Source organism: Nothobranchius furzeri, chromosome 13, assembly GCF_043380555.1.
Source record: "Nothobranchius furzeri strain GRZ-AD chromosome 13, NfurGRZ-RIMD1, whole genome shotgun sequence".
Lineage (NCBI taxonomy): Eukaryota > Metazoa > Chordata > Actinopteri > Cyprinodontiformes > Nothobranchiidae > Nothobranchius > Nothobranchius furzeri.
The window spans coordinates 42,356,370-42,372,084 of NC_091753.1; the positions used below are offsets into that span (position 1 = coordinate 42,356,370).

Below are 15,715 nucleotides of genomic sequence, written 5' to 3' on the forward strand. Positions count from 1 at the left end.
TTCTGTTTCCAGATGGTGCTCAGTTTTAGTCCAGACTTCACACACATGCATACATACATAAGAAAGTGCTCCAGTTTTGCTAAATCACAGAGGAATTATGCCTGAGGCTGCCCCAGCCTAAAAAATCCCCATTCTCCTGTCTGCATGTTCTGCTTTTGCTTCTAATACGATGATTACATCCTCGGATCAGACTCTGTCAACATCAGTCAGACTAATCACTGGTGCCTCCCGCCTCGCTGCTGAGCAGATCTAAAGCACTTCTTGGTCTCTCTATTGACAGGTAGAAGAGATCCGGGGTTTTATCGAGTCTCTGGCAGAGAAAGTTGAAGAGGTGAAGAGGAAGCACAGCGCCATCCTTGCCTCACCTAACCCGGATGAGAGTAAGGCGCTTCTTTTCTCTTCTTGTGATTAATTCATTCTCTTTCAAGGAAAAAAAGTTCAAGATTGTAGGACCCCACATGGCTCTGATAAATAATGTGCTTTCATTCTGATGAGACTTAATTACCTCTGAGGTTTCAAGTTGCCGCTTTGTTGAACCTGTCAAACTCAATTAGTGAGACTTGATATTTTGTGGATCTCTCACTGGATTTTGCCAGAGTTTTAACTCTTTTACACATCTTTGTCAGTAGTTTGTAAACGGAGCACTCTTGTACGTCGTTTTTCATGAATCTCTAATGCTAAAGTGTCCCATCTCTGCACAGATCGTGATAAATTTAGGGGGTTTTAATGCGTAAAAGGTAAGATAAAGCTTCATCGTGGCAGCAGATTCCACAGAAAAATGAATTGGTTTAAAATAAACTGAAGGAATAAAGGACAGATTGACTGAGAAGCAGAAAGCCTGATGTAGATAGATTCTGTAATGGAGACCTTGAAGATTTTCAGAGCGTCTTCCATCTGTCAGTCAGCTCTGTACTTTTCAGGAATTTGTGCTCTCACTCTTCAACCGTACACTCCCATTTGTCCATTTTTATCCAATTTTCTGCTTTCTCGTCACAAATCTTTTGAACATCTTTAGTTTTGGGTACCACTTTCTGCCACATTCCCCATTTTCCATTTTCACTTTGTGCATTTCCAGCCACTCTTCTTTTTAAGAACCCATTCTTCCTCCTTTTTTTGCATCTTCATCTCTGCTCCCTCACACCTCTTCCTCTCTCATTTATGTTGGGGCCTTGATCTGGACCCCTGTTCTCACAAGGGAATCTTATACACCAGTACCACTGCTAGTCCCTTTTCCTGCCACTATCCCCCACCGTCTGCCTACCTGCAAATGCATTGATCTGCGTTCCGCAGCAGCCAACAGACGAGTGTTTTAAGTTGCCTGAACATGACCCTGATATGCAAAGCGGAGCAGTGATTTACACTGGAACCACAAGTCGCCTCCTTTGTAATTCTAGTCAATTCTTCATGTATGTGTGTGTGTCAGCCTGATAAAAGGAATGAAAGAAGCACATCAGGCATCAGCTGATGTAAATATCTGGGTTGCCTTTTAAAGGAAGGTCATCCTGTTTGATTTCTGCTTTGGAGCAACTAGAATAATCTATTTAATACAAACCAGAAAGGTCCTCTTTATCTGAGCAGTGGTTTACGTAGTCTGGCTCTTTTCTTTGAAACAAGGTCATGCAATAATATCTTGCACCGAATACAACAAAAAAGACTGTTCTATCACTCAAATAGCAGAGCGATAAATGAATCACACTAAAGGTCGCTGTCAATGTTTTTCCTTGCTTCTGCCGACCATATTGGCTTCTGGCAACAATGGCATGATTAATATTTTTACAGTAGAGCTCAATGATGTTGCTTATGCACGAAAGACAAAAACTGCTAAAAGGTGAACAGCTGCAGTAGTGAGTCGGTGAAGCTTTAATTTGACTCAAAAGTGGTTTGAGTCGAATTTAAATCTTTGCAGAGGAGAGCTTTGACACTTCTGTACCATCCCACGAGCACCTCTGAGCAGATATTTCACCCTAACAAGACAAGATTTCAGGGTGGATTCATGCAGAGAAAACTGGAAAAATGGCATTTAAAATAAAAAAACAAAAAATTCAATGTTGTTTTTGTCAGATTTCCCAATTTTATGCATTTGTGTGAGCCCTTTTAGTTTATTTACAGCGATGCACAAATCAGTTTTCAGCATAAAGATTTATAAAGCATGCGAACATCGTCACACTGAGAAAAAGACATTGAGTTTGATCATATGTCCTCATTTAGAGCTGGAAATCTCAGTATCTTTGTGATATTCTTGTACAATATTATTTTATCAGCGAATAAAATAAAAAAAATGACCTTTCATTTAATCATTTGGGCTTTTTTATTCTTGCTGCTGTAACGTGATGAAGGAGCCAGTTCTACCCTAACAGCTGTTTCCTTTTGACACAGTGTCAGTGTGTCTGGAACAGCCCGAAGGTCATACAGTCGTTTCTAAACTGTTTACATTCCAGCATGAAGACAGAAGAAAGAAGAATGAACTAGTTTCTTTTGATTAATCAAAGAACTCTATTTTAATAAAGCTAATCCATCAGAGTGTTGGTCAATATAATAAGATGTGACCGACCTGTGAAATTAAAATATTAATTATTTTATTATGATCTTAGAAATGAAGTAATGTAACTTTAAATGTTCCAACAGGACTAATTTCACGTAGTGTTAAAAAGACATAACACATTCTTTTCACTGATCCAATCAGAATCTTACAGATCTGACGGAGGCGTGCTTCTGAGGGTGTTTGGTAATTTTCATTCGACAATAAGCCTAACATCCGAGGTATAAAACAGATGCCACGTCAGCTCTAATGCAGTTCAAAGCGTTCCAGAGCAAAGTGACGGAGTGGCCAATCCTCAACTTTATAACTCTTCAACCGAAAGAACCAAGACAAGCTGAGAAAATCCAGTCGCTATAACAACAAGCAACGACAACAGCTCCTTTCAGAATAAGAGCTCCACTGACCCAGGCTGGGTCTGACCAGACGCCAAGAAAAGAGTCGTGTGCCGGCAGTATCTCGAGACGGGTCTGGTCGGAACTGCAGCTCTGCTACTAGCTCGGTGTCCAGAGAGGGTCCGGGTGGACCTCGGCATTCCTGATCTCACAGAGGACTTCCACCAGGCAGGTCGGCGCAGCTTAATGGTGTCTCATGCAGTTCTGAAACGAACCCCAGCTTATTCCAAACCAACATCTTCAGTTCCCGTCAGAACTAAACGCTTCTTCGGATTTGAGGGTTCTGATTTACATGACACGTCATCCATTCACCGCCTCATCCATTTTTAGTCGCACTATACACTTAGTTCTTAAATAAGCCTACTTCAATTGTTAGTAGTAAAATTTCTTAACTTTTAAACTTGACTCGTTCTATTTTGTTGTCTCCGAGTGAATACATAACGGTTACATGATCTCTGCATTAAAAAGACCCGATCTTCTGATTTAACCAACCCCCGATCCGTGAGGCGGATTTCATATTTCCTATGGAATCCCACGCCTTACGGCTCATTAATTAAAATGTAAGAACCTCTCAATTTTCCCTTACACTGATCTCTGATAGTTATTCACATACAGTGGTGTGAAAAACTATTTGCCCCCTTCCTGATTTCTTATTCTTTTGCATGTTTGTCACACAAAATGTTTCTGATCATCAAACACATTTAGCCACTAGTCAAAGATAACACAAGTAAACACAAAATGCAGTTTTGAAATGATGGTTTTTATTATTTAGGGAGAGAACTAAATCCAAACCTACATTGCCCTGTGTGAAAAAGTAATTGCCCCCCTTGTTAAAAAATAACCCAACTGTGGTGTTTCACACCTGAGTTCAATTTCTGTAACCACCCCCAAGCCTGATTACTGCCACACCTGTTTCAATCAAGAAATCGCTTAAATATGAGCTGCCTGACACAGTGAAGTAGACCAAAAGCACCTCAAAAGCTAGACATCATGCCAAGATCTAAAGAAATTCAAGAACAAATGAGAACAAAAGTAAATGAGATCTATCAGTCTGGTAAAGGTTATAAAGCCATTTCTAAAGCTTTGGGACTCCAACGAACCACAGTGAGAGCCATTATCCACAAATGGCAACAACATGGAACAGTGCTGAACCTTCCCAGGAGTGGGCGGCCGACCAAAATGACCCCAAGAGCGCAGAGACAACTCATCCGAGAAGTCACTAAAGACCCCAGGACAACTTCTAAAGAACTGCAGGCCTCACTTGCCTCAATTGAGGTCAGTGTTCACGACTCCACCATAAGAAAGAGACTGGGCAAAAATGGCCTGCATGGCAGATTTCCAAGACGCAAACCACTGTTAAGCAAAAAGAACATTAGGGCTTGTCTCAATTTTGCTAAGAAACATCTCAATGATTGCCAAGACTTTGGGGAAACTACCTTGTGGACTGATTAGACAAAAGTTGAACTTTTTGGAAGGCAAATGTCCCGTTACATCTGGCGTAGAAGTAACACAGCATTTCAGACAAAGAATATCATACCAACAGTAAAATATGGTGGTGGTAGTGTGATGGTCTGGGGTTGTTTTGCTACTTCAGGAACTGGAAGGCTTGCTGTGATAGATAGAACCATGAATTCTACTCTCTACCAAAACATCCTGAAGGAGAATGTCCGGCCATCTGTTTGTCAACTAAAGCTGAAGCAATCTTGGGTGCTGCAGCAGGACAATGACCCAAAACACACCAGCAAATCCACCTCTGAATGGCTGAAGAACAACAAAATGAAGACTTTGGAGTGGCCTAGTCAAAGTCCTGACCTGAATCCTATTGAGATGCTATGGCATGACCTTAAAAAGGCGGTTCATGCTAGAAAACCCTAAAATAAAGCTGAATTACAACAATTCTGCAAAGATGAGTGGGCCAAAAATCCTCCAGAGCGCTGTAAAAGACTCGTAGCAAGTTATCGCAAATGCTTGATTGCAGTTATTGCTGCTAAGGGAGGCCCAACCAGTTATTAGGTTCAGGGGGCAGTTACTTTTTCACACCAGGCAATGTAGGTTTGGATTTTGTTCTCTCCCTAAATAATAAAAACTATCATTTCAAAACTGCATTTTGTGGTTACTTGTATTATTTTTGACTAATGGTTAAATGTGTTTGATGATCAGAAACATTTTGTGTGACAAACATGCAAAAGAATAAGAAATCAGGAAGGGGCAAATAGTTTTTCACGCCACTGTATGTCCAACACCTAAATCTATGTCCACTTAATCCCAAATTAGATCTTAATTATAGCTGAGACCAAGCAGATGCCTTCGTCTTCGTCGTCTTCGTCTTCCTCCGCTTATCCGGGTCCGGGTCGCGGGGGCAGCATCCCAACTAGGGAGCTCCAGGCCGTCCTCTCCCCAGCCACCTCCACCAGCTCCTCCGGCAGGACCCCAAGGCGTTCCCGGACCAGATTGGAGATGTAACCTCTCCAGCGTGTCCTGGGTCGACCCGGGGGCCTCCTGCCGGCAGGACATGCCCGAAACACCTCCCCGGGGAGGCGTCCAGGAGGCATCCTGACCAGATGCCCAAACCACCTCAACTGGCTCCTTTCGATCCGGAGGAGCAGCGGTTCTACTCCGAGTCCCTCCCGAATGTCCGAGCTCCTCACCCTATCTCTAAGGCTGAGCCCGGCCACCCTACGGAGGAAACTCATTTCGGCCGCTTGTATCCGCGATCTCGTTCTTTCGGTCATTACCCAAAGCTCATGACCATAGGTGAGGATTGGGACGTAGATCGACCGGTAAATCGAGAGCCTGGCTTTCTGGCTCAGCTCCCTCTTCCCCACGACAGATCGGCTCAGCGTCCAAGCAGATGCCTCCCACACTAATGCAAAATACATAAAATAAAACACACATTTTCCTTCAGATGTTTTGTTATAATTAAGCTTTTGTTCTGCAAAAAATAAGACACCAAACTCTAAAAAACTGTTCTGACACTTGTTAAAATTGCAGTGAATAAGCCATTAAAAGCAAATGCATGATAAAACCATTATCCGTTTTAAGATCCACACAAATTTGTTAACATTCTAAAAGTCTTCCACTTCTTTATTTTTTGCTCATTTTAAAAGTGTTTCAGTTGTTTGCATATTAAAATCTTGCTGTTCTTTTCCTCCCCTGTGGTGAGAAGAGTTTGTTCTCTTTCAGAATTGGCTTCATTCTCCAGTTTTGTCTCCTTGAAACTGAAGATTAAACAAGTTTCCCATCAGAATTTTCTACCTCTCACTTGCTTTTTCTCAACAAACAAGTTTTGCATTTTGTCAAAGAATTTAACTTCAATTTTAATCAATCAAATTTTATCCAATTCAGTCCAATTAGAAGGGTTTGGTTCCGCTTTATGTGCTGCATTTATAATCCAATCCACTGATTCACTGACTGGAGATTTCCTCTCTTTTAGCTCCAACCCAGTTGCAGCCTCATCTTAATAAGCACACAGAAACCACCAAACTCAGCCTCTGTGTAATAACATCTTCTCCTCTGCATTACTTATTATTCCATATCACAGTTTATCCACTCACTTAAACAAAGCAAACTCCCACCAGGGAGTTGTAAATTATTCATTTTTTTTCCTTTTTGTGTGGATTGTGCTCAGCAGCAGCACAATAATACATCAGGCTTTTATCAGATGGAACCATTTCACGTGATCACATTCCTTCAGTCTCGGGGCATGGGTGCATTGAAGGATTGCATTATTTGTTTTGTTTGTTGCGTCGGTTTCTGGCCCCTTGCAGCATCGCCGCTCTTCATTTTGACAGATGGAGCATCCTTTTGAAGATTTTATAATAGAAAGGTCAAAGGTTAGGCATGGTTGCTTTTCCAGCATCAGTAGGTTTTACAGTCAGCTGCTCTGAGACCCTGCAGGAAAACCAACAGCTTGTTCATTTACAAACATTTGTTTAACCTGAAGTAGATTAGCGTAGTTGGAAAACAAGCATACTATCTGTTTCTATTATTAGACGTCTAAGCAGAGTCACACTTATTCATCATCTTCCCTTGTTGGTGTTAAATCTGGTGAACCGGTTTTGTTCACTCATTTGTTTTTTACAGCTTGTTGCCCAAGAGATATTTCTAGGAGAAGTGATTTTGGTTGCTTGGAATTTCCTTATTGTGTTTCAGCTGCAAATTTAGAATTTTATTTTGAAATTCCTGAAACAGCCTAATGTATAAGTTTCATGTCTCTCCATCTTCCCGCTCCCAAAATCAGGCCCTTCTCTCCCGGAAGCTACTCTCTGGTCTGAAACCTATCTTCCCTGGCCAGCTTATTAAATGTGGCATAGGCAACTGGTGTCATTTGATAGTCCAGTGGTTAGTGTGCTGGGTTAGGATACAGTTTTTCACATGTTCACATCCTGGTCTCAGCAGTAACGTTTTTCTTCTTTTTTAGCTGTGTGTTTTCAATCGTTAGTTAGTATCGTAATTTCCAGACTAGAATGGGACTCAGCTTAGCAATGTTCCTGAGATGGAAGAAGGAAGAGCGAACAAGAGAACTAACATGAGAATCCAGGGTGAGAGCTGGGTCAAAGGTCATGCCAAGGTTCCTGACAGATGGTTTGGTGTGAGAAGCAAGCTGACCAAGAGAGTCTCTGACTTTGGGAACCAGCTTGTCCTGGGCACAGATGAGGATCTCAGTCTTATCTTCATTCAGCTGTAGAAAACTCCCAGCCATCCAGGTTTTAATAGAGTCTAAGCAGGTGTGTAACAGCTGCAGCTTAGACATCTCATGGGGCTTACAGGAGATGTACAGTTGGATGTCATCTGCATAAAGATGGTAGGAGATTCCTTTGAAGGAGCTCAAGATGTGCTGAAGAGTAAGCAGAAAGAGGAGGAAGAGCAGAGCCCCCAGTACAGAACCTTGTGGGACACCATGGGTAAGGGAGGTGGTGGAGGACCTAAACTTGGAGATGGCCACAGAAAAGGAGAAGAAGAAGAGCTTCGTCACATACCTTTTCTGTGGCGATGTCAGTGTCGCTGTCCGTGTTGCTGTCATCATCCCCGGGTGAAGCTGGCTTGAATGAGTTCTTCCCGCTGCCGACTCCAGCGCCAGACCTTGGATTCATTCATGCCAAGCTTACGTGCGGCAGCACTGTTTCCTTCCTTTACTGCCAGATCGATGGCCTTCAACTTAAATGCGGCATCATATGAACTCATACGTGTAGTTACCATGATGAGGGGGGTATGGATTTGAAAAAAATTCTTCCCAGTGCCGGCTGCTCGCATGTGCTAAATAAAAATGAGCACTTTCTTTAATTTCCACTTTTGACTTCCACCTGTTTCACTTTCTGCTAAAGCGCCCCCTGGCGGGTGAAGGAAAATCTTCAGTAAAGCCGCACTTCGTTATAAGCCGCATGGTTCAAAGCGTGGGTAAAAAAGTAGCAGCTTATAGTCCGGAAAATACAGTAAACTGTTTAAATTATAAGGCCTAATCTGTTCTTTTTTGCTTTGTTTATTTACCCAGTGTGAGTCCATGTGAGGTTAGCAGAGCAAATCAACTAAAATGCTGCTCGGAAATGACCAAATTCAAAGATGTTTAGAGACGCAAAATATTTATCAGAAATTAATGAATAAAACTAAAATATAAAAACATGAAATCTGGTTAGGCTGGCTAAATAAATTACTGCCAACACCACTGGGATTTGAAACCACGTCAGCACATGGCAAAACTGAGATGGCAGATAGATGTCTTTACCACTAACCCCGGTTTCACACTGAAAGCCTCAGCAGCGTAGAAGAGCTGCAGCATATCACTGCTAAAGATGGGGTCGGGTTCTATATTCGCTACGCCGCTTCTGGGACATGTCAATTTCCGCAGTTAACATAGGACTAGACAGGAAATCACACTTGGTGTCAGTGTAAAATCCCCAGTGATTTTCAAAATAAAAGTATTGCAGTTATATAATTTCAAATATATGTAGTTTATGACCCAATGGCTTATTTAATCCTGATATTGTTCCAGAAGTTCAGCAGTGTGTTTTTCCTGGCCTTTTTCCTGGCAGTGGAGAGGAACAACATCATATATGACATCAACCAGTGATATCAAACGTGATTTCCTTCTTTTTGTTTTGATGGCGGATTGCATAAACAAACCAGGACCTATGCAGCCTCGAGGGATTTTGTGATCTCACGAGTCGAGTGAAGAGCACAACGAGGAAGCTGTGCGGCCAAGACTGTCCCGTGTTGCTGATGCTTCCAATGTGAAAACAGGGTAAATTACCATATCAAATACAACAGCTTGCCTATGATGCTGTTGTAGGCCCATTTTGTAGGAGCGAGCATGGGGGGAATTTCACTGAAACAAAGCGTTTTATTTCCGGGTATAAATTCAGGCTGACAAAAATAACTCATATTTAAGATAAATGACATCTTAATACAGTCAACGGAAACTTTTACCATATACTGTGCCTACCTTTGTTCTCAGAGGTTTAAAATAGCATGATATGGAACTTTTAAACGTATTGTTGAATTTTTTTTTTATGAGACTTCATCCTACATCTGTCACAAATCTACAACTATGATGTCATGAAATATTTTTAAAATGTTATTAGAAATAAAATTGTATAACTAGTTATCAAGCCATCATGTACACAGTGATGAGTAAATTTGACAAACAGCTGTGTATTCTATGGCTTTGCCACAGTATTAATCATTCATTTGCTCGACTTATCGGCTGCACTTGACAGTCAACCATGGCTTCCTTTTGTCCACACTCTCTAGCATGGGCATCACAGAGAAAGCACATGCCTGGTTTGAATCGTACCTCACAGAATGATCATTCAGCGCATCTTGGCTTGGACAATCCTCTACCGTGGTACCATCTTGCCACAGGAGGCCCCAGGACTCTGTACTAGGACCTCTTCTCTTTGCCATATACACCACCTCACTGGGTGAGATCATTCAATCACATGGCTTCTCCTACCACTGCTATGCAGACGACACCCAGCTCTATCTGTAATTTCCACCGGATGACCACACTGTCTCTGCACGAATATTAACTGTCTCTCTGACATATCAAAATGGATGAAATCCCACCATCTCCAACTCAACCTCTTTAAAACTGAACTACTTGTCATCCCAGCAAAACCATCCATACAGCACAATATCTCAATCCAAAATGACTTCCTATCTCTGGCTCCTTCAAAGGCAGTTCAAAATCTTGGTGCCTCTGTTGCTCGTTCATGCCGCTTTGCGCTGTATAACATACGAAAGATCAGACCGTACCTAACACAACATGCCACCCAGCTCCTGGTGCAATCTATTGTCATCTCCCGCCTCGATTACTGCAGTGCCCTTCTAACTGATCTTCCAGCTTGAACTGTGAGACCTCTTCAGATGGTCCAAAACGCAGTGGCGCGTCTGGTCTTCAATCAGCCAAAAGAGCACACGTCACCCCTCTGTTCATTGAGCTCCACTGGCTACCACTAGCAGCATGCATCAAATTCAAATTGGTAACACTAGCATACAAAGATCCTAGATGGTACGGCTCCCATCTACCTGAATCCTCTTGCAAAGGCTTACGTCTCGGCCCGGCTGCTCCGGCCATCACAGGATCGTCGGCTAGCAGTGCCTACACCATGCTCAGGACAATCCAGACTCTTCTCATGCATCGTTCCACAAATGTGGAATGACCTAACAAGCACTACAAGAACAGGGGCTTCCTTTTCGACTTTCAAGAAACTCCTGAAGACCCTGCTCTTCAGAGAGCATCTTCTTAAGTAGCACCCTCCCTGCACCCACCCCCTCTCTCTACTGTCCACTCCTTGTTCTCTCCTCTCCATGATTGATGTCAAGTTGTTGTTGTTTTTGTTGTTGTTTGCCTCAAGGGCAACATGCCGATTATCACTTGTATGTCGGTTTGGACAAAAGCGTCTGCTAAATACATAAACATAAACGTAAAATAGATTATATGACAAATCTTAATCAAAGAGGGGTTCTTTTTGTGACATCTAGGTTGTTGATAGAAAACTTTCAGATTCATACATTTTACAGTGCAGGATATCCTCCTACTGACTGAAGTTGCCATGCTTGTCACATTGTTCAGAGACGATGTTCAGAGACGATGACGCACCATCCTAATCTACCTTTCCAGATGACGCAGACACTCATTAAGTATTTTATATCTGACAGGATATCTGAGCAGCGATAGTGCTCAAAGATAAAAAAAAACAAATAAAGATTGATCCAAGTGCTTTTAATGCACCCTCCTTCTCTGTGCATTAAAACCATTTGAGAAGGGCAGCTTGCTTTCAGATGCTGTTGCAGAGCTGAATAAATAAGCAGCTTAGAGAGAGAGAGCAGAGCTTTGTTTTTGACCTTGTGAAAACCGCTGTAAAGATTTATTCCTAACAGTAAAACGGTGTTTACGACTGATGCAAAACCGTTGAGAGTTTGGGTTGAATCTCAACACCAAACTGACTCTTCTTAAAAGGATGCTTTGCAACTTTTTCATATTTTTAAATAATTTTCTTGAGCCATTATGTGCTAAAATTACCCTCAGGGTAAATTTGAGGCCACCCAGCCCCTATCATCCCCTGTGGCCAGAATATTCCACTTGCAACTTAAGAGTTGCTGATCTGGTCTGTTGGGACATATACAAAAATTCATCTTGCATACCTGACGCTGCAGTCTGGTTCCAGCATATTTCCTGCATGTTTTAGGTCCTGAACACAGCTGATTTGTTTAATTTAGTGATGAATTACTCCTGTAAACACTAAGACTAGGAGACGTTTCAGCTGTTAGATTAAGGTGTTAAAAAGACAAACGCACCACGGTGGTGGGTCTCATCACCAACAATGATGAGACGGCCTACAGGGAGGAGATCAGCGCCCTGACCCACTGGTGCCAAGACAACCATCTCATCCTCAATGTCGTGAAGACAAAGGAGTTAATAGTGGACTTTCGGAGGTGCAGAGGACTACACACCCCCATCACCATCAAAGCTGCATCCTCAGGACCTTCTATTGCTGTGCCATTGAGAGTATCCTCACCGGGTGCATCACCACCTGGTATGGCAACAGCACCGCTTACAACCGCAAAGCTCTCCAGAGAGTAGTGCGGTGTGCTGAAAGGATAATGGGAGGTGAGCTTCCCTCCCTCCAAGACATCTACAGGAAGCGGTGCCTGAGGAAAGCGGGGAGGATCATCAAGGACTCAACTCACCCCAGCCATAAACTGTTCAGACTACTTCCATCAGGATGGAGGTTCGGTAGCATCCGGTCCAAAACCAGCAGACTGAGGGACAGCTTTTTTCATCAGACAATCAGACTGCTGAACACTACATAGACACCTCACCCTCACTACTGGAACTTCAACATTACACACGCCACACAGTATATTAATGCCACTGTTTGTACATACCAACTTCTGTTTATTATATATCTTGTCATTTTTTTTGTGCACGATTCTGTTGCTGTGAAACTCGCACGTACTGTACTAGTGTACCTGCACATGTGACGTGACAATAAAGGTGATTTGATTTGATTTGATTTGTTTTGCTCTTGGTTCTACAAACAAACACTGCAGCGTGCTAAAAGCAACTCTAAACTGCCTCGTTCTCGTTTTACTCACACTTGAATGATAAAACAACAGTTTTTTGCTGTTGAGCTGAGCCATAAGTTTAAGTGGGAGATTACGTTTACAGGGGTAATTTGAAAACAAGTTAAAAGCCCAGATTCTGATTTACTTTAAACACAAAAACACTTGGATATGATGAGATGCTTTGTAACTTATCAATTTGATCCTTCCAACATCTCATTTTGCAGGAAAGCACATCTTCCCTCTTTAAAAGTCCTCAGCTGGCAGCACTGGAGACGCCTGTTTTAATTGCAGGCTGTGATTGTTACTATTTCCAGTTTTAGTTTTTGGCCGAGCATCCTCCCACCCTCCTCCACCTCCAACCAAAATTTAAAATCTTCACACCCCTTCCAGCTCTCCGCTCTAGTGTTCTTTGTTCTTTTTCTCGTGTCACGTTTAATTTCCTTTTCTCTCGCATCTCCTTCTCCTTATGTCCGAGCAAATATGAAGATGCGGGTTTGTATCTGCATGAACTAGAAGTTAATCTAATGTAGACAATCCTGTCTGAGGATGAAGACGTTCAGAGACGATGAAGGTCAGAGCCAGAGAGAGAGAACTCATTCAGAGATGAATCATCTGCATTTTGTCTCTTGGCTTTAGAGTCAGAGGGTCTGCACTCCAATCTTCATTACAGCGTGTCGTTGGGAGGCAGGAGCTTTTAACGTGATTGTAGCATCACTGTGTTAGCTCAAAGTAACCTGATATTCTGACTTGGAAGATGTTGCAGGAAGAGGAGCGACTGTTGAGGAGGAGCTACATCTGCTGAAGGCCACTAAAAAGTGATGTCATGTCCTATTTTACTTCCTGCAGAGAACGCATGACAGTGATAAATGGTGGACTAAAAAAAGAGCAACAACTCACTTGGAAAGTTTTCAGGTTTCTCTTCAGACCTGTCTCTGCCCAGTTTCTCTTCTCCTCATGTGTGTAAAAGTGAGGCTAAAGGTTTAGAGAATGATTCATACATAATGGTTTCAAATGTTTTCTGTGGTATACCGAAGTATAATTACAAGCATTTTATAATATTTTAAAGGCTTTTACTGACACTTACATGAAGACTCAATATTTGTGGTTTTGGTCCTTCTTGCTGAAGCTTCTACTGTTCGACCTGACACACTATCAATCACTTTCTGGGCAAAAGTCTGACTGATGGCAGCCAATGTTGCATAATTGAGGCTTGGAGTTGGTCAGAATTTGATGATTTACCGCAAGTTCTCATTGAGATTAAGAGGACATATTAGTCAAAACTCACCTATTGTGCCATGAGGGTATCTACTGCATCGGTTTTTCAGTTTTCTGCCAGTGTATGGGTTTAAGAATGTGTGCCAAAAACATTTCAAAAGTCCCCATTTGTGACATCACAAATGGAAAATTTCTGGGCTCTTTGGGCTGGTCATTGCGTGGCGGTAATGTGGCGCAACTGTGTCCTTTTATAGGCAATGGCGACAAACTGCAGCAGACTTCCGTTTATCTTCAACATAACTTGCTTTTTATTAAGATTAAAGCCGCGATCGTTGCATTGTTTTAACTCATTCGCTGCCAGCCGTTTCCTGATCGATGAAGCCCTTCGCTGCCAGCGTTTCTCGCCATTTTTACTGTTTTCTTAAGAGTCACAGAACATTGCGCGCTGGGATGATGTCGACGCCAAAACAACCAAAACAAAGAGGAGACTCACCTCTTACATCAGGAAGAAGCTGCTTGTTTCGAGCTTTATCCATTCTTTCATAATCCGTTGTTGAATTGTGATCGGCAGAAGCTTTTCCGGTTTGCACCTCACTTTTTTTACAGCAGCAACCCAAAATAATCTCATAACACATGGATTTTGTGCTTCCTGATCACGTGACGTGTGACGTATGCGGATGAAGATCGGCTTTAGAGCTGAGATGTTTGTTCTCATGGTGCGGGGGCTCGTTCCGATGCCCACACAGTAAAAAAAAATGCAAATGACGACTTCAGTCGTCAATGGCAGTGAATAAGTTAATAAACCACTCCTAAACGTGTCTGTCCCTGTCAGTCCCCGTGCAATCTCTGGTGATCTGAGCAGCAGCTCTAATGGAGAAAAGCTCCTGGAGCGCTGCAGTGCTCCAGTTTGCCATCTCAGCTGATTTTGTCTAAACACCAAAACTTATTGCCCGTGTTTACTTTTATTTTCAATATAGTTGCCAGCCGGAGCTCAGCAGTAACTCCCCACGTCATCATGACACCTCCCTCTGTTATGCCAAGGCGCAATAGTTGTTAATGAAACAGACAATTACCGCAATATTACTACCAAGCAAGACGGATCGAATGCTGCAAAATTCACACAACGCCACGCCCTCATGGCGCGTTTATAAGACACAACGTTGTGGTAATATTTTGCCGATTTGCCGGTGTCGGTACAAGATCTGCTCGGGTGCAAGATCGGCTCGGGTCCGTCGACTGCCGATGACGTCTAAGTAGTTGATTGGCTGAACATGAACCTTACGGAATTACGTAATCACGTAACGTTGTTATCACGTGACGTTGGTCCAGGCAATTTTTTTCTATTGGAAAGATGGACAACTTTTACAAAGAAATCCATCATTACCTCTTTGAAAATACACTTTTAGCATAGAGCTGCAAGTATAATAGGGCTGAACGATTAACTGCATGTGCAATTAAATTGCGATGTGACAAAAGAAGATTTTCTAATGGCAAAGGCTGCAATTTGGCAGCGAGTGGTTAGCGCAATGCTAATATACATGGAAAAACCCATAGGAATGCTAATGCTAATATCGCCGATTACATTATTACAAATTATGAATTAGAAACGTGCCAAATGATTACATTTGGAGTCTAATAGAAAGTAAAACTACCATCAATCAAATAAGTACAGACAGGTATTTTAGTAAAGCCAGAAAACTTTTAACTCCAGAGCTTTGGCTAGCAGCTATGAGCGTAACTGAACTACGCATGGACAAGACGTCAAAAACTAAACACAAAATATTTCAATAAACGGGACACACTTCTTTCCTGCAAATACAATTCCACAGGTGTTGCTAATACCTATGATCCTTCAAAGGATGTGCTCAAAGAGGAGTTCAACATGAATCAAATATAGTGTTTTATTTTACAAATACTATTATAAACACAAACTTACGTCTTAAGAAACATTATTTTAATAACGAAACTGCTAAATTCTTTCCAACAGTATAGATGTGTATGT

The 15,715-nt window shown here is 42.1% G+C and overlaps 1 protein-coding gene across 5 annotated transcripts in view; it reads left to right on the forward strand.

Moving 5' to 3' along the window:
* Positions 1–15,715, forward strand: part of LOC107380247 (syntaxin-1A) — a 97,715-nt gene that overhangs the window by 34,381 nt on the left and 47,619 nt on the right. For all 5 annotated transcript variants that reach the window (XM_015951400.3, XM_015951401.3, XM_015951403.3 and 2 more), the window contains exon 3: positions 281–380. In XM_015951400.3, coding sequence (XP_015806886.1) covers positions 281–380 — 100 coding nt within the window. The remainder of the gene's footprint in view (positions 1–280; positions 381–15,715) is intronic.